This window comes from Monodon monoceros, unplaced genomic scaffold (assembly GCF_005190385.1).
Source record: "Monodon monoceros isolate NGI ecotype Baffin Bay Population unplaced genomic scaffold, NGI_Narwhal_1 Super_Scaffold_4, whole genome shotgun sequence".
Taxonomy (NCBI): Eukaryota; Metazoa; Chordata; class Mammalia; order Artiodactyla; family Monodontidae; genus Monodon; species Monodon monoceros.
In genome coordinates this window covers 56,601,163-56,623,753 of record NW_021703781.1, presented here as the reverse complement: position 1 = coordinate 56,623,753, position 22,591 = coordinate 56,601,163, and the positions used below count along the sequence as shown (strand labels likewise).

Below are 22,591 nucleotides of genomic sequence, written 5' to 3'. Positions count from 1 at the left end.
TAATTTGAAAAGATACATGCACCCCAGTGTTCACTGCAGCACTATTTACAACAGCCGGGACATGGAAGCAACCTAAGTGTCCATCAAACAGAGGAATGCGTAAAGAAGACACGAGATATAGATAGATAGATAGATAGATGGATAGATATAATGGAATATTACTCAGCCGTGAAAAGGAACAAAATAATGCCATCTGCAGAAACATGGATGGACCTAGAGATTGTCATACTGAGTGAAGTCAGTCAGATATGGAAAGACAAATACCATATGACATAAAAATGTAATACCCATTAATGGAAGGCAACATAATCCAAATAGCCTTCAAGTTAACATACATAATGTCAAGCAGACAGTAAAAAATTACTAGATATGTACAGAAGCAGGAAAATATTATAATCAGGAAAAATTAGTAAACATAACTGACACCAAGATGATTTAGATAAATAAATAGCTACGAATAACTTTGTCAGCTATTGAAAGTAAGTAAGAATCTTGAAGGACAAGATAGATACAATAAGAAAACATCTGAGGAATCTCAGCAGAGAAAGGAAAACTAAAACAACCAAAAAAATCATTAGAAGTTCTGGAACTGAAAGTACAATAGCTGATACAAAAGAAAAAAAAAGTTCTGATGGGTTTAACACAAGAATGAAAATAAGAAAAAAAAAAGTTAATGAATTTGAAGGTAGATTATTTAAATTGATTTACTTTGAAGAACAGAAAGAAAAAATAAAAAGATTGACGAACTTTACTATACCTCAGTGACTTTTGGGACAAAAACTAGGAAGAGAGCCCTCACCAGAAACCAGATTTGCTAGAACCTTGATTATGGACTTATAGCACGTAAGAAAATACATGTCTCTTGTTCAAGCCACTCAAAAAAAAAAAAATACCATATGACATCGCTTATATGTGGAATCTAAAAAAAAAGAGTACAAATGAACAGAAGGGTACAAAACAGAAGTCAATTCACAGATGTAGAAAACAAACTTATGGTTACCAGGGGATAAGGGGTGGGGAGGGATAAATTGGGAGATTGGGATTGACGTGTACACACTACTATATATAAAATAGATAACTAATAAGAACCTACTGTATAGCACAGGGAACTCTACTCAATACTCTGTAATGGCCTATATGGGAAAAGAACCTAAAAAAAGAATGGATATATGTATATCTAAAACGGATTCACTTTGCTGTACACCTGAAACTAATGCAACACTGTAAATCAACTATACTCCAAAAAAATAAAAAATTTTTTAAAAAAAAGCCAGGTATCATCATCATTAGGAAACACCAATGGTTTCAATTTGGAAAACAGAAGGGAATTTTGTCCTGACTTCCTTTACTCCCTTTACCCGAGGGCTTAACTGAGCTACTGGACAGGACAAACACTACACCCTGCTCAGTCTGGATTAGCACTTCTCACACCAAGGCATTTTAGTCACCCTAATCACTTCTTTCCACATCCCACAGGAGCCAAATCAAAGAAAGCAGAGAGGTCTTACAAGATAGAGCTGAGATGCGGTTTGAGTGAACTATTTTTAATCTGCCTCTGAACTGCAATCACTAACTACTCCAGACTTTTCCAAAAGGGTAATTGTCTATAAAGAGAGGAGGAATGCCAGGAGGTTTAAGGAGCTGGGAAAGAAAGGAGAAGATTGTGGATTCTTGAGAGAACATCAGTTCAGAATTACTTTCAAGCTCCGGCTAGCTCTGGTAATGTTTTTCCTATTTGCCTTTGGAAATGAGCAAAGCTTAAGGCAGATCTCCTGTCCTAAGGAAGCCAGCTCCAAGACACAGACTTTTCTGCTCAGACATCAACCAAAATTAAATTGTACACGTTACAGAATAGATGAACTTTGAAAATATTATGCTAAGTGAAAAAAGTCAGACACAGAAGGCCACATACTGTGTGATTCCATCTACATGAAATGTCCAGAATAGGTAAATCCATAGAGACAGAAGATAAACTAGGGGTTGCAAGGGGCTGGGGGATGAGGGTAATGAGTGACTACTAACGAGTACAGAGTTTCTTTCAGGGGTAATGAAAATATTCTGGGATTAGGGAGTAATGACAGCTGCACAACATCGTGAGCATGCTAAGAAACACTGAATTGTACGCTTTAAAAGGATGAATTTTAGGTCACGTGAATTATATTTTAATTTTTTTTAATGGGGGAAAAATCAAATTGCAGCCAGTACCCTGACCTCAGGGAGGAGGCCCTTTCTCTTTAGAGCAGTGGTCCTTCAAAGTGGTCCCCAGACTGACAGAATCAGCATCACTGGGAAATTACCAGAAATACAAATTCACCGGCTCCATCCCAGACCCACATAATTAGAAATTCTAGGAATGAGGCCCTATAATCCACGTTTTGAGAAGCCCTCCAGGCGAACCTCATGCATGTTCTTAAGGACCATTACTCCAGAGTAGGGGAAACTCTTTGTGTAAAGGGCCAGACAGTAATTATTTCAGGCTCTGCATGCCACATACACAGGGTCTCACATATTCTTTTTCTTTTTCACAACTTCTAAAAAATGTAAAGGCCATTCTTAGTTCCCAAACACACAAAAACAGATACCAGGCAGATTTGGACCCTTGAGCCATGGTTTGCCAACTCCCTGCCCCCCCTCCCCCGGAGCAACACACTCCCACATTGGGAGATCTCTGGAGCCTCAAGCAAAGACAGGTGGATTTTTCCTCCATAATAAGGGAGATGCACAGTGGCCTCGGGGCACCAGACAGGTTCCCCTTATAGTTGTGATACCCTCCTCCACGCCAAGGCCAAAGTAAAACCAGATCCTGCTTTCCATCCAGGCTTTATTAACTCAGTGTGCAGACAGTTCGCTGTGTTCTTTCAAGAAATGCATTCGATTCACAGTGATATCCTTTGATCAGTCAATAAATTCTACTACACAAAACTCATACAGACATGGCCCCAGGTCAGCCACAACAGCCCCCTCTCCCCCAAGGGCCTGAGAAATCACCTAGAGCAGCCAGGCTGGGAAGGGCGAGCGGCTGCGCTTTGCTGTGTGTCCTTTAAGGCTCTTTGGTCCTGGTTGATTTCCTCTCAGAGGCATCCAAATAAAACTTCCCTTTCCTATTCAGTACACACCAGTCTTTCTTTGGTGTTTAACCTAACGGGCTGAGGAAGGGAGGTAGCCAGGAAATTATACCCACTAACATGTGCAGTTAATGCCTACCTACATCCTTTTTACTCGGTCAGTGGATTTATCTTTTAGACCCAGAGAAATAGAATCGGATATGACTTTAGGGGCAGGAGAACAAAGCCAGTGTCAACAGGTAGGGCTTGAAGCACCACAAAACTCTGCTGCCTCACACAATGTCCTTTTTTTTTTTTGCACTAAAACTCCTGGGTGCCTGATAAACCCAAGTTTAGCAAGACTCCCAGAGAACCTTTCTGACCAGGGGGCCCTGGGGAGGAGAGTGGGGAAGAGCAAAGAGGAGCCCCAAGGTGACCTGGCCTCTTCCCTCCCGCTTCCCGAAGGAGCCAGAACTACACAGGTGAAAGGTTCCCTTGCCTGAGAGCCGATGAGGAGGAAGAGAAGAGGGGCCCTTCCTCAATCCTGGCTGGAACCAGAATCCTAAAGGTTTCCTAACTTTTCCAAACGGTTTGCTTGAGTGTCACCCCCAGGTCTCAGCACCTTCTCCCTGAGGGGGTCTCAGCTCCTGGTCTCCAGGGGACAGGGGTTAGGGGAGAGCAGATAGAAGACTTGGCCTCTCTCCCCTTGTTCACGTTTATCCCCTGGAGTCCAATAAACCCAGGTGCCTGGGTAGAAGCATGAGGCATCCTCCCACCCCCACCCTCGTCCCCCCAAATCCACCCTGGCCTACAGGCCGTTGGCAAAGAGGAATGAGGCACGGGAATCCACAGTGGCTAAGGAGGAGCTGGTAAATATGGGTATGGACTGGTGCTTGCTGGGGTGGGGCATTTAGAGACCCTTATTGAAGTAGACATAAGGCACAGGTTCTCCATACTTGGCCTTGATAGTGTCCTGGAGCTCTGGTTCCAGATAGGAAACTGGCAATTCACTGAGAAGAGAGAAGGGGCTTATAAGTGTGCCACCTGGACGAGCAGCAAATTACCCTCAGATAAAATCCAACTCAGATGCCGCCTGTAAGAAGCCCTTGCCCATTTTCCATCAGAATTATTAATGACCTCCGTACACTACAGTATGTTGCTTTTACTTCTATTGAGCCCTGACTTCATCTCCCTGGTGCTAAACTTCCGTCTTCTTCAAGATTACAAGCTCGGTGCTCAGAACACAGGAGATGTGTAGCAGGTGACTATGGAGCTGAGAGTACTAGGGAAAGGGAAACGGGCATCTTCTCCGTATCTATTCAAGCTATGCCTGGTCTCCTGGAGCTAGTACTCTGCCTCACCCCCACCACCCCAGTCTGATGCTTACCTTCCCTTTGCCGTCATCTCTCCTCACCCACCTCCTCTGCTCTCTGCACCCACCCCCCAGGACACGCAAGGGAAGCGGAGAGGTCGAAGCCGTCCACCCTCTGGCAAACCTCAGCCAGGGTGAGTACCTACCCTCTTGTTCAATTTCAAAGACCAGATCCAGCCAGGGAGATGGATCTAGTAACTCAACCAGCAGGGACAGAAAGTCTCTTATTGTTCCCCCACCTTCTCTCCAAGGCAGCCTTTGCCCCACTGGAAGTGAGCAACTCATCCCTCTGCCCCTTGGAGCTCTGTTTCAGTTTACCATTCACCTGGGGTCAAGAGGCCCAGCGTTTAGACTGACAGGTACTTGTCCTTGGACAGATGCCTCCCTGCCTGCCCCTCCCTCTCTCCTTCGGGACACCAGGCAGGTCAGGGAGACCAGGGACAGGGTGCTCAGTAAAACCAAGTGAGGAATGAACAGCTGATACCATTTCTGCGGGAACAGCCCACATGCCACTGGCACCATGAAGATGAGGCTGGAAGAAAGGAGAAACCAAAGCATTAGGGGGTGTCTGGCATCTCACAGAGCCACCCACACCCCATCGCTGAGCCCCTCAAAGGAAGGGGGAGCCGGCGCCAAAGCTCCTCTCTCTCCAACCCTTCTCCTGGTCTCTTGGTGCCTGGAGACTCACTCTAGCACAGGACAGAATCAGCCCCCCCTACACTCCCCCTCACACCCCACCCACCCATCACTCAAGCAGATGAAGAAGGTAATGGAGTCACCAGGGAGTGTGGGCAGCAGCCCTAATGACCACAGGCAATCCCTGACGTATAGGGAAAGCAGCGAGGGGCGTGAACGCAGGGTCCTGCTCCTGCACTCACTGAATGCCCGAGCTGTTGGAGAACAGTGAGGGCAGAGCTTCTCAAACTTCACTGGGCATGCAAGGAACTCTAGGAGCTTGTTCAAGTGTGATGCTAATTCAGTAGGTCTGGGAAAGGGCTTGAGAGTCTTTATTTCTCACAAGTTCTCAGAGGATGCGGATCCAGGACCATGTTTTACAGGATTTGGGAATCTAACAGACCTAGGTTCGTGTCCCAGCTCTGCCACTTCCTAGCTGTGCAATCTTGGGCAAGTTCCCTCTGAGACGGCAGAGGGGTACTTACTCTGCACGGTTACTGTGAGGATTAAATGAGATAACATGTGTGACACATCCAGCCCATGGTAACTGTGCCCTCAGTGGGAAATCAGTTAGCAGGAGACAGCCTGGCATAATGTTAGACCTGCTAAGGATCCAACTGCAGCTCCAGCAACTACCAGCTAGAGACGCGTGGGCAAGTTTCTTCATCTGGGAAAGGAGATGATGACGGTATGTACACCTCGAGGGCCGAGGGAATAGGCAGAAATATAGACGTGAAACATCAACACAGTGGCGGCACACAGAAAACATCCAATGCATGTTAGCTTTGGTTGCTGTCATTAGCCTCATGGCCTCACAAAGCATGAGTAATGCTGGGACATGTCCAGTCAAGGGCAGGCACCTAAGAACGCTGCCAGGACTCATGGTGCTTTCCTCCCATGCGAGGCTGGGACACTTGACGGGCCCAGGCTGTGCTGTCATTTTCGATGGCTCATCTTTTTGGATGTATTGAGATATAACTGACACGTAACACTGCGTAAGTTTACCACCGGCGTGAGCTAACCCCTCTATCACATCACATAATTCATTTCGTTTTTGTGGTGGGATGATCTCATCATTTTTGTCTCTTCTCTAAAACTACTGAAGACCTAAGGTCAGAGGGGAGACCCTGGGACAGAAGGACCCCCAAGGGTTCCACTTCCCACTCCAGTGTGTGCACAGTGCCAGCCTGGCGCCCTCAGAAAGAAGGGGTGAGAGCGCACCAGAGGGGCCACAGGCGTTAAAGCCCGGGTGCTTTTGAAGTCAGGTAAAGGAGTACATATTTTCCAACATGGGTGACACAAGAAGACAGATCTTGGGCACCCCACCATAGAACCCCAAACCGAGAAAATATGATACAAACACCCACCATAGAACCCCAAACCGAGAAAATATGATAACTCACAAACACCCAGACAGCAGAACCTGCAATGGGGCGTGCAGCACCTGGATTCTCTGCACAGAAACAGACAAAAGAGAGACCCACGTGGGACTTACATACTTCGAGGTGAAACCCACGCTAGAAACCCGCAGGCGGGAAACCCTGGCTCTGCAGGGTGGGGACGGGGCTCTCCTTGCTCTCGGCAGACAAGGCCGAGAACTGGGCAGCCAGCGGGCACCGGGATGGGCCCTACTTGAATGAGGTGCAGGGTGGGAGCAAGAGGGAAGGGTAAGACGGTCGGGAGCCCCCAGCACGTATGTGTTCTGGGCAGGGAAGATGCAAAGGAGAATCCGCTCACCTTCATGCAGCGCAGTTTCTCCAGCCTTTCCATGATGACCGGCAGCAGGACTGGAAGAAACCAGGGGAAAGGCTGTGAGACTCCCCCCAAGATCCCTTTCCGAAGTCGGATCACAGACTAATTCTCCTTCCTTCCCCAGAAGTTCCAGAAAATACTTTTCATTTGGGAGAAGAATGGAAGACTGTAGGCATGGCCACGCCCCACCTCTCCCCCAAGTCCTGACAGAAGGTGCTTCCCAAACTCCTCAACCTGCACACCTATAAGAACAGGAGGACAAGTACCACAGGCCCAGAGCACCCTTCTCAAAACTATCTTTGAAGCAAGTTTTGTATCCTGCTCTGTAACATGCCCCTGCTGACAGCAAAACCAGGGCAGGGGACTTATTTTTCTCTACCACTGTCTCCCCAGCACCCCACACTGTGTCCAGCACACTGAAGGAACTTAAGGAATATTTGTTAAATGAAAATAACTTTCTCCACCAAATCTCTGATTAACTGACATTCCAGGAATTACAGTGTGGCTCGCCCGTGGCTCTCGGCACTCAAGCAAACCAGTTTGAGAAGCATGTCTATAGAGGCTGAGGTCCCACCCCCCACCCGAAGTGTGGTTGAGGTCTCCATCACTTGTTCCAGGGTCCCCCAGGATGGGAGGGCTTCCCCATCTTACTCATGCCAGGGGCTGCCATGGTGATCCGAGAAATAACCACTTGGGTGATGCCTATGGCCGCAGCTCTCTGAGGGCAGAAAAGAGTAAGTTGTCAGGAATGAGCTTATCCAGTATCCATAGGCTGCACCAGAGGGCTGGGTCAGGGTCAGGGTCAGGGTCAAGGCCAAGTCTGAGCTGGTAAAGAGGAAGGGATGGACCTGTCAGGGGTTGAGCGACCTCACCTGACCCTCTCCCACCCAGCCACATTTTTATGGCTTCAGGACCAGAAACGATGGAGAAAAGACATGAACAGAGATATGGAGGGAAAATCGATGGGGAAGGAGGATGGAGTCAGGGAGAAGTTTTCTCAACCCTATAGTAGAGCCCAGGCCTGCTCTGACCATGAAGAACAGGACAGGGTCTGAGAGGGAACTCCCTCCTCCCACCCCAAAGGCAGGCCTCTGCTCACCCGGGAATGACCAATCTCATTGTGGTTCCTGTCCTTCACGCAGATGCCCTGGATGAGTTCCCTAAACACAGACAGGAGGTGCTGGATATGGGAAAGGGGTGCTGGAAGGCTGCCAGCGATGTGACACACCAGGGGACCAAGGCCAGGGCACTCAAGCTCTAGGAAGCCACCTCCTGCAGCTGGCCCTTGGAGCGCCCTTCCCCACTCCAGAGAGTGGTATCCAGCCGTGACCTAGGGCAGAGGCTCAGAGAGCTAGCACTGGGCCCCAACGGCCTAGGCTGAATCCGGAAACTGCAGAGCAAGTGTATGAACTTGAGCAAGTTCCCTAATCCTTCTAAAGACACAGTTATCCGCATTTGCAAAATGGGGATAATCATGGCACCCACTTCATGGGACTTGGTGAGGATTAAACAAGATAATGCCTGCAAACTGCTAAGTCCAGTGCCTGACACAGTGACTGCTCCCAAACAGGAGCTGTTGGTCTCAGGCCAGTGCTTCACTACACTCCATCCAAGACCAGGTGGGTGGTGGGGACTCATTCATTCATTGGAAGGAGCAACTGGATGGGGGGGCCGGCGGGAAAGAGGAGGTGAGCAGTGTGCATGCAGGACTACTCTGTGGTGTGCTCTTTCTAAGGGCAGCTGTGATCACTTTCCATTTGCTACTAATCCCAAGAAAACGTGCCTTATAGATACTGGTGATGACGAGGAAGGCACTGATGGAAACAGGGGCAGCAGTAGCTAACGCTTAATGCAGCATTTTCTTACAGTCCAGGCGCTATTTGGGGCGCTTTACCTCTACTACATCATTAAATTTTATAACAGAGGAACATCTATACTTTCTCTAGTCAAGAAACAAGAGCTGTGACACACAGCAGGTTTCTCCTTTCACCTTTCCTGCTGTGACGCTTACAGCCTGGTGCCTGGAAAACATCTATCTGCCCCTCTGGCTTCCTCAAAGCTTCTTGGTTCTGTTCTATCTTTGGACACCTCGCTCTGCTGCGTTTCATTCTGTAAGACATCCCCAGGGCTTTGGAAGTAGGCCGAGTCCACAACTTAAAGACAGTTGCAGTTGAAAGGACATGAGCTGGTGCCAAACCCCACAGGTCCTCGCTAACGCCCCACCCCTGCTCCCCATTACCCACAACACACATCACAGATGAAACCTAAGTCACCCGCCACTCCTGCAGCCATCACTGTTGGAGCCGCCAGTCCTCAGGGAACTTTCAGAAGCGCAGCTCGGCTGCCCTCCCCACACCCACCTCAGCCCCAACGAGCCCCCCACTGCCTTGGTTTCTTGCCTTTCCCCTGCTAGCCTCACGGTCTGTAGGGAGGAAAAGGGATCCCTGTACTCACTGCTGTCGCATCATTGGGATGTTGACACAGTTAGCCGCAGCCACAGCGGCAAAGGGCACCCAGCGGCCCACCAGGGGCGGGGCTCTCTGTGGGAGAAGAGAACAATGGGAGTAGGTCAGGCCCCCTGGAGATGGGGGTGGAAGGGGCTTCAGGAAGATAGAGCAAGAAATCAGCCCTCGCTACTGCCACGCATCCTGACACTCAGTCGGGGAACCCAAACTCCCTCAAAGGCCCGAGAAAGACCAAATGGGCGCAGCCCTGCTGAATTTCCCACTACTTGACTGGGCTCTGGCCAAACCCAACTCATCCAGACCGGAAACGGTCCCTGCCTGGTAAAAAAAAAAGTTTTCCCTAGGACTTTGCTGCCGCCTAGTGGCCACCATGCCCACAGCAACCCCCGACGGTACCTTTGTCAACGTGTTCATGCCCACAGCAGTGGCCACCGCAGTGGTTGTGGCAGTGACGTAGGAAACGGCCATCTGCCTAGTGGAGGAGAGAAGATGTTTGGGAGCGGGGACCCTAGCTGGCTGAGGGCAGGACGATGGCTTGAGTGATAAAGGCTAGAAATGTGGCTTCATGCCTGAGAAGCTCATGTGATCTGTCCCCAGCATCACCTTGTGATCTCCCCCCAACTCACTCAGCTGCTCCAGTCCCCTTGGCCTCCTTTCAGTACTTTAAACACACCAAATGCCTTCCTGCTCAGAACCTTTGCATGTTGCTGCTCCCTATCCCGGGAATTCTTCCCTGGGCTCTTGCATGGCTAAATCCTTATCTTTCAAAACTCAGCTGAAATGCCAGATCTGCGGAAAGGACTTCCCTGAACAGCCTATCTACACAGATGCCCCTCTGCTGTTCTCTGTCTTGTTATCTATTTATTTCCTTAATGGCAGCAATCACAGTCTGAGATTATTACGCTTGTTTTCCTTTTTTTTTTTTTTTGGCTGCGCCATGCTGCATGTGGTATTCGGGATCTTAGTTCCCTGACCAGGGATCAAACCTGTGCCCCCTGCATTGGGAGCGTGGAGTCCTAACCACTGGACCACTACGGAAGTCCCTATGCTTGTTTTCTTAAAAGACCTTCAACTCTAGGGCTTCCCTGGTGGTGCAGTGGTTGAGAGTCCGCCTGCCAATGCAGGGGACAGGGGTTCGTGCCCCAGTCTAGGAAGATCCCACATGCCGTGGAGTGGCTGGGGCCGTGAGCCACGGCCGCTGAGCCTGCGCGTCCCGCAGCGGGAGAGGCCACAACAGTGAGAGGCCCGCGTACCGCAAAAAAAAAAAAAAAAAAAAAAAAGACCTTCAACTCTAGAGAGCACACATGTCTTTCTCAAATGTATCCCTGGCACCTAGAACCATGCCCAGCACCTAATACACACTCAAGAAATATTTGTAGAATGAATGAATGAATGAGTGAATGAATGAATGTTGAATTGGTCTAGGAAGAAGATACTCTCCTAGTCAGCCTAATACTTCTAAACCCTGAAAAGGGAGACCTGGTCACTTGCCCAGGGCAGGTCCCACCCAGGGAGGACTGATGGCCCTGGAACCCTTTAGAAGGGCTGTTCCCCTGGAGGCAAGAGGACAGCCACCTGCTCCAGGCCCACATGGATGGCCTGGGGTTCAGGTCTCCTACCTGACCGACGTGGGGGAAGCTGCATTCCTGTTGGTGTAGTTGACTAAGGCATTGAAGGACTGGTTCACCCACTGCCAGAAGACCACTGCCGGTATCGTCCTACCAGGAGGGGGGCCCGGAGAGGCAGAGAGGAGGATGGAAAGAGGGTTTGGGGCACACCAGTCAAACCACATTACCTGCCGCTCCCCAAGCTGTTCCCATGCTGCTTCATGCAGCTGGGCTCTTTTGCACAGGCTGTCCCTCTGACTGGAGCATCCACACCCCCTAACCTTTCCATACATGGCTGAATCCTGCTCTGTTGAGAGACCTCTTCTTCCTTGGAACCTTCCCAACCCTTCCCCTGCCCTTCCTGAGACACAGTTAGTCATTCTATGCTCTCTGCTCCCACCACCCCATATTCTACCTCTAACCTACCACTTGGCAAGCTGGATGGTAACTATTTACTTCTTGGTCTCAACAAAATTGGGCACCCCTTGAAGGGAGGGACTAAAGTCTTTATACTCCCCACACCTGGCCCAAGGCCTGGCTCAACAACTGGGTAACTGAATGTGTGGGGGAGAGAGGGGGGAGAGGGAAGAGAGAAAGGGGGAACAACAGAGAAAGTTTCTCTCCCCAACTGGGCTGAAAGGGTATCCCAATATTTTTACTTGGATATTACATTATAAAAATACATTAAATTCATTGTTGAATAAGTACTTTTTAAAGAGGGAATTAGAATAGCTCATCCGTTGAGCACTCTTGAGAGGCCTGCCTCAGTTTATACAGCCAGGCACCACTACTTCCTGACTGTGTGAACTTGGACAAGTCATATAACCTCTCCAGAACCTCAGTTCTCCACCTATAAAATGGAGATGAAAATAGTACCTCTCTGTAGGGTTGTTGAGATTAAATGAGGTGATAACATGCAAAGAATTTAACACAGTGCCTGGTAGCTGGTCAGGGATCCATAAAGACGGATCATCCTACTATGGCTCCCTGCCTAACAGGTCCACGCGGCTGCACCTGGCGCTGCCTTGCTCCCGGGTCGCACCTGTAGAACTGGAGCATGAAGCCCGTGATGATCATGCCCCCGGGGACCTGGAAGGACATCCGCCCAATGACGTTCATCTTGTCCCCGGTGTCAGGGTGGAAGGCCGAGTCGTACAGCTTCTTGGCATAGAGCAGCTGCTCCACTTGCGTGCCTGGGGGCACAGTCCCCATCCTGCCACCAAGGACCACAGGCGGTGTTACCTCCTGACCCCTGGCCCCTCGTCTTCCGTTTCCACCTCGTCCCTAGGGCACCCACCGACGTCGCCCCACTGCCCCCAGCCCCCTCCCCTAACCGCTCACCTGCTCTTCTCCACCATCACTTTGGCCCAGTCCAGCTTCCGCTCTGGTACCAGGACGGTGCGGGGGTCCGTGACATTGAAGAAATGCTTCACCCGCCCTAGGAAAGTGCACTGGTCCCAACGGGGGGCATCGATATTAAAGCCAGACAGGTCAGCCTCCATCCTGCTCACACATAAAACTGTGGACTTCAGGAACAGAGGAAAAATGAAGATTGCCCTCAAAGCCTGCCCTGGAGGCCCTTAGCACCTCCCGCTATGGTAGACTGACGGCTCTCACCAGCCGCTAGCGTCATCTGACTCAGCTCAGGAAGGGTCCAGTGAATGGTCACCAGTCTGAGCAACTGGGCACCAACATGTGTTTCCTGAGTGCCTGCTGGTGGCCAGCCTGGTGCTTGATCATGCTGTGGGCGAGGCTGGGAAAAGGGACAGTACAGGGCCTGTCCTTGGGGAGCTGAGTCTGACTGGGGAGCAAGAGCCCACCTGTGGAACAACAGATAATACATACAGCAACAATAAGCACGGGAGATGAGAGGAAGCTGAGAAGGGGGGACACAAAAATCAAGGGGGGCTTCCCAGAAGAGGTGGAATGTGAGTGAAGCCCCAGAAGGTAGGACAGATCTATCTGAAGGAGGAAGAGGCATGGGATCACACTGAAAGTAGAAACAATCACTGATAAAGATGGAGAGGACAATGGCATGATCACCTTCAATTCAGTGGGGGGGGGGGGGGGGGTGCATGCCGGCCCTATGAGAGATCCCAGGCCATGGTTGTCGCCCTCAAGGCGGTGCAGAACAGGAGAGAGACAAGTAAGTCAACAAGGACAGTAGTGTGACAATGCTGCTGATGGACGCGGGGAGCAGCAGAAAGCCAGAGAAGAGGTACTAAAACTGAGGTGACTGCATCTCCTGGTTTGCCGGGGCTTGTTGTCCTGTGGTAATTATTAAAAGCACCCCCTCAACCTCAAAAGTGTCCCGGTTTGGATGATAAATTATAAGATCACCTTATCTAAAATGGATGAGGGATTCTGAACATGCTTTGTGAGAACAAGAAATAAACAATGTTTTGAAGGATGCATGAAAGTCAGATGGATGGAGGAGAGGTACCCCAGGCAAGAAGAAGAGCCAGTGTTTAAAGCACACAGTGCACATGGGGACCTGGTGATGATGGTGGCAACACTGACACTTACTGAGCTCCTGCTTGATGCTATATACTCTGCTTGGTGCCTGACATGCGTTTTCTGAATTCGTCTTCACCGTAACCCTATAAGATAGAGATACTCTTATGTTTAATGCCATTTTATAGATGAGAAAACCAAGGCACAGGTAAGTAACTTTGCCAAGTCACACAAGCACTTGCCAATAACAGAGCCAGGATTTTAATTCAGCCTGACTAACTTCAGAACCCCTGCCTATAATTAGGTTCTGGAATCCATGACTTGAAAAACTAAGGCGGGTCTGACACGTGAGGAGCTTGGAAATGGTCACTCCTGTCCTCACAACAAAAAGAAGCTGAACAAACTGAAAACCCACAGCTCTTCTTAGAACCACCAGAGAATTGCGGTCACAGGGCAAACAACTGCCCCGGAACTTGGAGAGACAGGCAGGTACAGAGAATCACAGCTTAGTGGGAACAGAAGCCCACCCCTTGGGGCAAGTACCATAGGAAACTTAAACTGTGATTGACAAATTGCTGGAAGTTCAGTGTGGACAAGCTTGAGAGTTAAAAATTCCAGGGGGATTCAATCTTTGGTGGCGGTGTGGAGAGACACACTTTTGTGAGTTTTACCTCCAGGAGCCCACCAGGTTCTCAGGCTGAAGATCAGAGAAAAATTCCTTAGTGCTTCAGGCAGGGAGATGGGAAAAGTGGCCATTCTGAAGTAGACCCAGAGGCCTCTGCGATTTTTAACAAGGCCTGCCCTCAAAGGAGCCTAGCCTGTTTCACCAGAGCCTAACTACCTTGGGTCTCACCAGAACCTAACTGACTTGGGGGAAGAGAAACACCCAACTCCACCCCTTCTAGCTTTCCTATCTCACCTAAAGGGAGTAAGGGGAACCTGAGAAGGACTTGTGAAGGTCCAGGGGCACCTAATCACAGGACTATAGAACACTCCCCCTCCCCTCACACTGTCGGTGGTATAGGGCTCCCGTATAATAACAGGGAGAACTGACTAACAACAGAACGAACCGCGAGTCTCAGACCTTATTTAAGAAGACGTGTCTAGAAACCCAAAGACAACAGGGGAGACAAAAACAAGAACACCAGAGGAAATTTGACTTTTGACCCCTACAGCTTTAGCAAACAGTAATCACAACCTAACTCCTTGCCAGAAAAAAGTAAAACCTCACACACATCTGGCTTTCAACAAAAAAGGACAAGGCAACCTAAAAGGCAAAAAAACAAAACAAAACAAACAAACAAAACCCCACCGTTTGAAGAGACAGAACAAGCAAGCATCAGAACCAGATGACAGAGACTTTGGAATTATCAAACCAGGAATTTTAAATAACTATGATTAATCTGCTAAGGACTCCAATGGGAAAGTGGGCAACATGAACGAACAGACAGATGATGGAAGCAGAGAGACGGACACTCTAAGAAAGAACCAAAAGGAAATGTCAGAAACTAAAAATACTGTAACAGAAATGAAAGTGCCTTTGATGGGCTCATCAGTAGGCTTGACATGGCCAGGGAAAGAACCAGCGAGCCTGGATATGTGTCAACAGAAAATTCCCAAGACTTCCCTGGTGGCACAGTGGATAGAGCTCTGCGCTCCCAATGCAGGGGGCCCAGGTTCGATCCCTGGTCAGGGAACTTAGATCCCACACGCATGCCACAACTAGGGAGCCCGTAAGCCGCAACTAAGGAGCCCACGAGCCGCAACTAAGACCTAGCACAACCAAATAAATACATACATACATAAATATTTTTAAAAAAAGAAAAGAAAATTCCCAAACTGAAAAGTAAAGAGAAAAAAAGAATTTATAAAAGAATAGAATATCCAAGAACCTTGGGACAATTACATAAGTTGCAACATACATATAAGAGGAATACCAGAAGGAGAGGAGGAAAAGGAACAGAAGAAATATTTGAAGTGATAATGACTGAGAATTTTCCAAAATTAATGACAGAAACGAAACTAGAGACCCAGGAGGCTCAGAGAACATCGAGCAGGACAACTATCAGAAAATCTGCACCCAGGCATATTATATTCAAACTGCAGAAAATCAGGAAAGAAGCCAGGGTTTCCCTGGTGGTGCAGTCGTTGAGAGTCTGCCTGCCGATGCAGGGGACACGGGTTCGTGCCCCGGTCCGGGAAGATCCCACATGCCGCGGAGCGGCTGGGCCCGTGAGCCATGGCCGCTGAGCCTGCGCATCCGGAGCCTGCGCGTCCGGAGCCTGTGCTCCACAACGGGAGAGGCCACAACAGTGAGAGGCCCGCATACCGAAAAAAAAAAAAAAACAGCTATGGCTTTTGAACTTTTGCCTGAAAATTTCAGGAAGCCATTAAAAGATTTCAAGAAGAGTGACAAGGTGAGATGTGTAGTTTAGAAAGAACAATCTGGGGACTTCCCTGGTGGTGCAGTGGTTAAGAATCCACCTGCCAATGCAGGGGACATGGGTTCAAGCCCTGGTCGGGGAAGAACCCACATGCCGCGGAGCAGCTAAGCCCGTGTGCCACAACTACTGAGCGTGCGCTCTAGAGCCCACAAGGCACAAGTGCTGAGCCTGTGTGCCACAACTACTGAAGCCCACGCACCTAGAGCCTGTGCTCCTCAACAGGAGAAGCCACAGCAATGAGAAGCCCGCACACCACAGCAAAGAGTAGCCCCGTTCGCCACAACTAGAGAAAGCCCGCGCACAGCAACGAAGACCCAATGCAGCCAAAAATAAATAAATAAATTTACTAAAAAAAAAGAAAGAACAATCTGGGAAATCATATGAAAGTAAACAGGGTATGGCAGGACCTCACAGGATGCAGATACCAGCTGGAAGCGAACCCCCAACAATCCACGCAAGAAGTGGGGCTCAAATGAACCCAGATGCACCAGAACTGGGAGGAGGATCAAAAGAAGAGAAGCTTTTAAAGCAGCAGAATCTGAAGATTTGCTAAGTGATAGGGTATAGGGGGAATATTCTATCAGTCAGGGCTCAACCACAGAAACAGAACCAATAGGAGATTTTCTATCTATCCATCTACCCATCAATCTATCTACCCACCTACCTCCCTCCTGGAATCTCTAACCTCAGGGTGGCGGGGGCCCAGCCCTTTTTTTTTTTTTTTTTTTTTGTGGTACGCGGGCCTCTCACTGTTGTGGTCTCTCCCATTGCGGAGCACAGGCTCCGGACGCGCAGGCTCAGCGGCCATGGCTCACGGACCCAGCCACTCCGCGGCATGTGGGATCTTCCCGGACCGGGGCACGAACCCGTGTCCCCTGCATCGGCAGGCGGACTCTCAACCACTGCGCCACCAGGGAAGCCCCCCAGCCCTTTTTTAAAGGGATTCCATCTGATTAGGTCAGGCCACCCAGGATAATCTCCCTTTAGATTAACTCAAAGCCAACCACTTAGGGATTTTAATTACATTTGCAAAATCCCTTCACCACGGTACCTAAATCAGTGTTTGGTCTAATAACTAAAAGAAAGTGTGTGTTTGTTACAAATTGGCTGCTTCTCCCTCAGAGGCCCATCCAACTGGAAATATAGCAGAGAGGGGGTCCTGGGGAGTTTCTCTGGCCTAGCCCAGTTGACCCATCACAAATACCTAGAGTGATACCAGGGTTTCTGACTGGGGCAATAACGTGCTGAGACAGAATATAGAAAAATAGGCTTTAAGGGAGAAAACAGTGAGTTTGACTTTCCTTGTGTTGAGTTTCAAGTGCTATGAGACTTTCTCAAACACAAGAGGCTGCCATCTGTCTCAGTCCCTTTTTAAATACTAGTCCAGGGTGCTATTCCTTCCCCTCTTCACTAAATAACACCTGCTCATCCTTTTTTTTAAGGAATAATTTTCAGATTTACTGCTGTATCTTCTACTACTATGTCATTTGTCTTTTTTTTCTTGAAAAAAAAATCACCTGAGGATTTTCCACATATATTGAATTACAAGTTCGCAGGCAGAGCTTGAGCAAGATTTAAAAAGCTACCCTCTTCAAAGTTTGCTGCCCACTGAAGGGCTGGCAGGCATGAAACTGGATGTGCTGGAATGCTGACTTGGAGGACTGACAAAATTCACCAGGAAGCCACTGAGATTCTGGGAAGCTGCTCACAGGGATGCTGAGGGAACTCAATGGGAAGACACCCACATGGGTGCTGCTGAAACTCACTGGGAAGCTGCCTGGTGGGGTGCTGTTGAAACTTGATAATAGGCAAGCACGCAGACACCTGGAAGACTACCCCTTCCTCATCAGTGTTCCCCTGGCACCCTCTACTGGTAGAGCTTAAAATCATCTCAGAGGGCAAAGGAAAAATGTTTACAACACCAGGTATCATAAAACAGGGCAAAGAAGGGTAGATTTGGAGCTAAGGACCAATAACCTATCTGGCACTTACTTTTTTCGTTTAACATCTTAGAGAATTCTCCATTTGAGATATACAAGTCTATCATTCTTTTTAGTGATTATATAATATTCCATGTGCCTTAATTTCATTATTTGATAGACATTTGGGTTATTTTCAGTTTTTCACTGCTACGGTGAGCACCCTTACACACATCACTTTGTGTATATGGCAACTGTATCTTTTTTTTAATGCTGTCTTTTTAAATAAAATTTATTTTGGGTTGTGTTGGGTCTTCGTTGCTGTGCGAGGGCTTTCTCCAGTTGCAGCAAGCAGGGGCTACTCTTCGTTTTGGTGCATGGGCTTCTCATTGCAGTGGCTTCTCTTGTTGCGGAGCACGGGCTCTAGGCACGCAGGCTTCAGTAGCTGCAGCACTTGGGCTGGGTAGCTGCGGCACACAGGCCCTAGAGCACAGGCTTAGTAGTTGTGGCACATGGGCTTAGTTGCCCCGTGGCATGTAAGATCTTCCCGGACCAAGGCTCAAACCCATGTCCCCTGCATTGGCAGGCGGATTCTTAACCACTGAGCCACCAGGGAAGTCCCCATGGCAACTATATCTTTAGGATTGATTTCTAGAAGTGGAATTGCTGGATCAAAGGATATACATGTTTTAAATTAAGTCTTTATAATACAAACTGATTTTTCACGAGTTGTGTAAGATAATGCTGCTTTAGTCAAACTTTCACCAAAATGGGTATTATAAATCTTTTCTTTGTTTGCCAATTTGATGGGGAGAAACAATATTGTTGTTTTAATTTGTATTTTCTTTTTTTAATTAAAAAAAAATTTTTTTTTCTTTGGCTGCGCCATGCAGCATAATGGATCTCAGTTCCCCAACCAGGGATCAAACCTGTGTCCCCTGCAGTAGAAGTGTGGAGTCTTAACCACTGGACTGCCAGAGAAGTCCCTAATTTGTATTTTCTTGATTCTTAATGAGATTAAGCATCTTTTCATATGTTTTTGGCCATTTGTTTTTCTCATTCTGAAAACATTGTCTTTTTAAATTACAGAAGTAATTTTTGTAATAGTTCAGTGCCAAAGTATATAAAGTGAAAATGACAGTGGTTAACATGTTAAAAAAAAATAGCTATCTTCTTGAGTTATACAATCATCTAAATCCAAAAGCATTCACAGACTTGAGCAAACAAAGCCAGTTTTTCATATTAGGGAAAGGAAACATATCGCTGATGGAAGCTGCAGACCTAGTAAAAAATAAATGTTTTATACTAAGTAGTAGAATGAAAGGAAACTTCCACCCAAGACCACTACCTCAATAAAGACCCACGGGTTATTACGGCTGCAAAGGAAGTTCATCTCAGAATAAACGGCAGCCTTAAAAGCAGGTGCATTAGCAAATAATTTCAAGGGCTCCCCCCACCCCCCAAAATAGTAGCCTTTTGCTCTGCAGAGACAGTCTGAGTGACCTGCAAGGAAGCACCTACCTGTCCTTCGTATCTTCGCTCACACCTCCTTTCCTCAGAGTATCCTCTGAAGGACCCCCTTCCTCCCTCCCACGCAACTAGATCCGCTGCTCTGCTATAAGCCCTCTTGGCTCCGTACTTTTCCCTCAGAGCCATGCCAGTCTGTCATGATACTCTGTGGTTTTACATTAATGCCCACCTTCCCCCACTAGGCCATAAGCTCCGTGAAGCCAGGAGTTGCGTACATTTTGCTCACCACCGTTGCCTCAACGCCTAGCACAAGAATTCGAGTATTTGCTAAAAAAGAGGTCCAGTTGGTCAGCAATTGGATATTTAGGCTTAAAACCCAGCATGGAGATCTGGGTTAGGAGTAAAACAGTGAGGGAGCAGCACGGGGGTGGCGGGTAGTAAGATAAAGTTTTCCAAGGAGAATACACAGACTGGGAAGAGCAGCGATCCAAGGACATACCCTGAAAAACCACTATATTTAAGAGGTAACCCAACAAAAAGATGAGAAAGAACAACCAGAGAGGTGTGGCAGGCAGGAGAAGCCAACAGATGAGGCAGAGCGAGAGACGCGATCAAGTTTTAGATTGTCTGTTAGGGTGGGAGAGACTTCGGCAAGCTGATGGCTCAGGGTGAGCCACTTCCCCAGGAGGGAGGAGAGGCCCATTGCAGTGGTTCCGCAGCACCCCTGGGGGGCCCTGGCTCCGTGACTCAGTGGCAACCTCTCGGGGCAAGTCAGACGGCCCACAGCAAGAGCCCACTGCCAGGACTCCGGCTTCCCCCTCTCACACCCCACCACAAAGCCCACGAGAAAGCTCCGGGCTCTGCCCTTTGGGGACAGGCTGACTCGGCTCCTGCAGGCTGGCCCAAAGACCAAAGACATTTCACCCAGTCCCAACTGAAGCCAGGGGTGGGAGGAGGGGAAAGAGTTCACCTCCCTTCACTCTACAGAAGGGAAAAGGAGTTGGCCTTGGCTTACAGAGACCCACACTCCCACCGGATACAAACATCCCAAATGCTATGCCTCCCCCTCAACACACACACACACACACACACAAACACACACACTTCTCAGCCAACCCTCTCCACCCTCAACCCAACAATCCAACATTGGAAAGTCCTCTGACTTTCACAATGGAAGCATTTCTACCATGAGGGGGTAATCATTTGCTAAATCATGCAAGAACCTTTGCCTTCATTACCAAGGTCAGGATAGGAACTGCCCAGTCCTGTCTTATGTAAAACATACAGGGAAAAAAATCTAAATTCTATGTCTCAACTTCTCCCCCCACGCAATGGCCCCCAATGGGGGCAGTTCCGTGACTCCTTCAGGGCAAACTCAAGCCCTTCTGTCACATACTCCCATAGCATCCTGTCCTCCTTTGAAGCAAGCTGGGTTTTTGTAATTGTCACTTTCTTGTTATTTACAGTTATCAGTGTAAAATTTGCCTCCCCTAACAGACTATAAGGTTCACGCTATAGCCCTCATCTGCCCTCTAAAAGCACTTACTGCCTGCCTGAAATACATTCCAACTTATTCTTGGGTTCTCTGGGCAACAAGGATGTCCCCCCCTTTTTTTTTTTTGTCAAACTAAGAACCTGCCTTGGTTACAGAAGCTTTCTTTCACGAAGCTGCAAATTGTCTACCCCTCCTATACTGAGTCCTACTGGTCTTAAGTTTTCTTCAACAGTTATGATCCCTCTTCCTACACGAACCATATCTAATACTTCCTAAAGAGGTGACTATTACATCCAGGGTTCCGCTACAGGGAACAGGGGGAGGCGGAAACCAAACAGGTGACTAACCAATACCTCCCTTTCCTTCCAGGATTAGAGAATGTCACGGCTCAGAGACATTAGGGTCTCAGCTTACAGGTGAGGAAACTGATGCCTAGGAAGGTTCACATGCATTGAGCCAGCATGGTGAGCATTTGTGGCACATGTGGTCCTGCACTGTGGCAGATATAGATGTGAATAGGAAGCAGATCCAGTCCTGTTTATCCAAAGATCTGACAACAGCTAGGGCCATATTTTCCCAAGGTTACAAGGCTTAGACAGGAATTCCCTAGAGGTCCAGTGGTTAGGACTCTGCCCTTCACTGCTGAGGGTGCGGTGCCAGAAAAAAAAAAAAAAAAAAGACCACAGGTTACAAGGCTTAGGGTCACCTAGATAGGTCCTCTATCCACTACAGGGTGCTTGTCTCGAGAAAGAGAGAGAGAAAGAGAAAGAAAGAGAGGGAGGGAAGAAGGGAAAAGATTAAAAAAATGATATAACCTACTTACCTCTCCTGAAGTAATGCTCGTTCTTCCAGGGAGAGCTGATTTTCTCTGGCAGACAGCATCAGAGTCTGGAAAACAGGCTTCCGAACCTCTTCTGTTGTATCCTTTTGCAAGTGTGGGGGAAGTACCCAAGATCTTCCCATTTGAAACCCCAGGTAGGGAGAAAAACAAAATGTCATCGCTTGTACTCCCATCAGAGGAAGATGGGAGTCAAAGACTCAAGAAGTTCAGACACAGGGCTTCCCTGGTGGAGCAGTGATTAAGAATCCGCCTGCCAATGCAGGGGACACGGGTTCGAGCCCTGCTCCAGGAAGATCCCACATGCCGTGGAGCAGCTAAGCCCGTGCACCACAACTACCGAGCCTGCGCTCTAGAGCCTGCGAGCCACAACTACTGAGCCCACGTGCCACATCTACTGAAGCCCAAGCACCTAGAGCCCATGCTCCGTAACAAGGGAAGCCACTGCAATGAGAAGCCTGCGCACTGCAATGAGAGTAGCCCCCACTCGCCACAACTAGAGAAAGCCCGCGCGCAGCAACAAAGACCCAATGCAGCCCAAAAAAATAAATAAAAGAAGTTCAGACACAAAGACCACTGAGATGGCGAGGGCTGGTGTCAAGGCTGCCTAGAGCAAGTTGGAGAATGAGACTAATAATTAAACCAGCAGACCCTGGTAGTATATACTTTTGTACAATCATGTGACTCCGAGGCAACCATGATGTTAGACACCAGGCAACTTAGAAAGAGAAGTCTGCTTTGCCTCTTTCACAAAAGAGCCAACAGGCTAGAGATGGGTGGATTGAAAAGAGTACATACTCTGAATTAACCATTCACCTTGCACCTCCTTAGTCAAGGTTCTGAGCTGAGTTTTCTCTCCAAGCATCTGATGCAGGTATGCAGGTAGCAGATGTTTTTAAAAATACTTTACTTGAATGCATAAAAAGCTAAGGACCATTCAGGGAAAATCTGCCTTCATTCCAATGATCTTAACTAGGCTGAAAAGGCTGCTGTTCATAAAAGCAGCAAAGCCCAAAACCTGGATGAAGCTATTAACAACAGCTAAGCCATGGGACC

At 48.4% G+C, this 22,591-nt stretch overlaps 2 protein-coding genes across 6 annotated transcripts in view; both read right to left on the bottom strand.

The window, feature by feature from the left end:
* Positions 1–6,872, bottom strand: part of WBP1L (WW domain binding protein 1 like) — a 68,005-nt gene extending 61,133 nt beyond the window's left edge. Inside the window, exons 1-3 of the mRNA XM_029200954.1 lie at positions 6,829–6,872; positions 6,495–6,544; positions 4,901–4,948 (exon numbers count right to left, since the gene is read on the bottom strand). Of these exons, the coding sequence (XP_029056787.1) occupies positions 4,901–4,924 (24 nt within the window). The 5' untranslated portion in view covers positions 4,925–4,948; positions 6,495–6,544; positions 6,829–6,872. The remainder of the gene's footprint in view (positions 1–4,900; positions 4,949–6,494; positions 6,545–6,828) is intronic.
* On the bottom strand, positions 2,659–21,861 carry SFXN2 (sideroflexin 2). Of its 5 annotated transcripts, XM_029200952.1 has the most exons (12): positions 21,521–21,725; positions 12,257–12,441; positions 11,958–12,128; positions 10,928–11,026; positions 9,705–9,780; positions 9,298–9,383; positions 7,943–8,003; positions 7,495–7,561; positions 6,829–6,878; positions 6,495–6,544; positions 4,901–4,948; positions 2,659–4,054 (listed from the first exon to the last, which is right to left on the bottom strand). In XM_029200952.1, exons 2-12 carry the CDS (start codon positions 12,415–12,417, stop codon positions 3,955–3,957), a joined length of 969 nt encoding a protein of 322 aa, XP_029056785.1. In that variant the 5' UTR covers positions 12,418–12,441; positions 21,521–21,725; the 3' UTR covers positions 2,659–3,954. The 5 variants fall into 5 exon arrangements, with proteins under 5 accessions (XP_029056785.1, XP_029056781.1, XP_029056780.1 ...); XM_029200948.1 differs by lacking the exon at positions 21,521–21,725 and having other exon boundaries at positions 3,571–4,054; positions 12,257–12,913; XM_029200947.1 differs by lacking the exon at positions 2,659–4,054 and having other exon boundaries at positions 4,568–4,948; positions 12,257–12,418; positions 21,521–21,686.
* Between the last annotated feature and the right edge of the window lie 730 nt (positions 21,862–22,591).

What these genes read in the sequence shown, in the direction of transcription:
- SFXN2 (XM_029200947.1), bottom strand. Translation starts at nt 21,660, where the DNA reads ATGGGAAGATCTTGGGTACTTCCCCCACACTTGCAAAAGGATACAACA. An exon ending in ATCCCAATGATGCGACAGCA is followed by an intron (nt 8,004 to 9,297) that starts GTGAGTACAGGG and finishes GTCTGTGTTTAG; the next exon opens with GGAACTCATCCAGGGCATCT. An exon ending in CATGGCAGCCCCTGGCATGA is followed by an intron (nt 6,879 to 7,494) that starts GTAAGATGGGGA and finishes GGTTTCTTCCAG; the next exon opens with TCCTGCTGCCGGTCATCATG.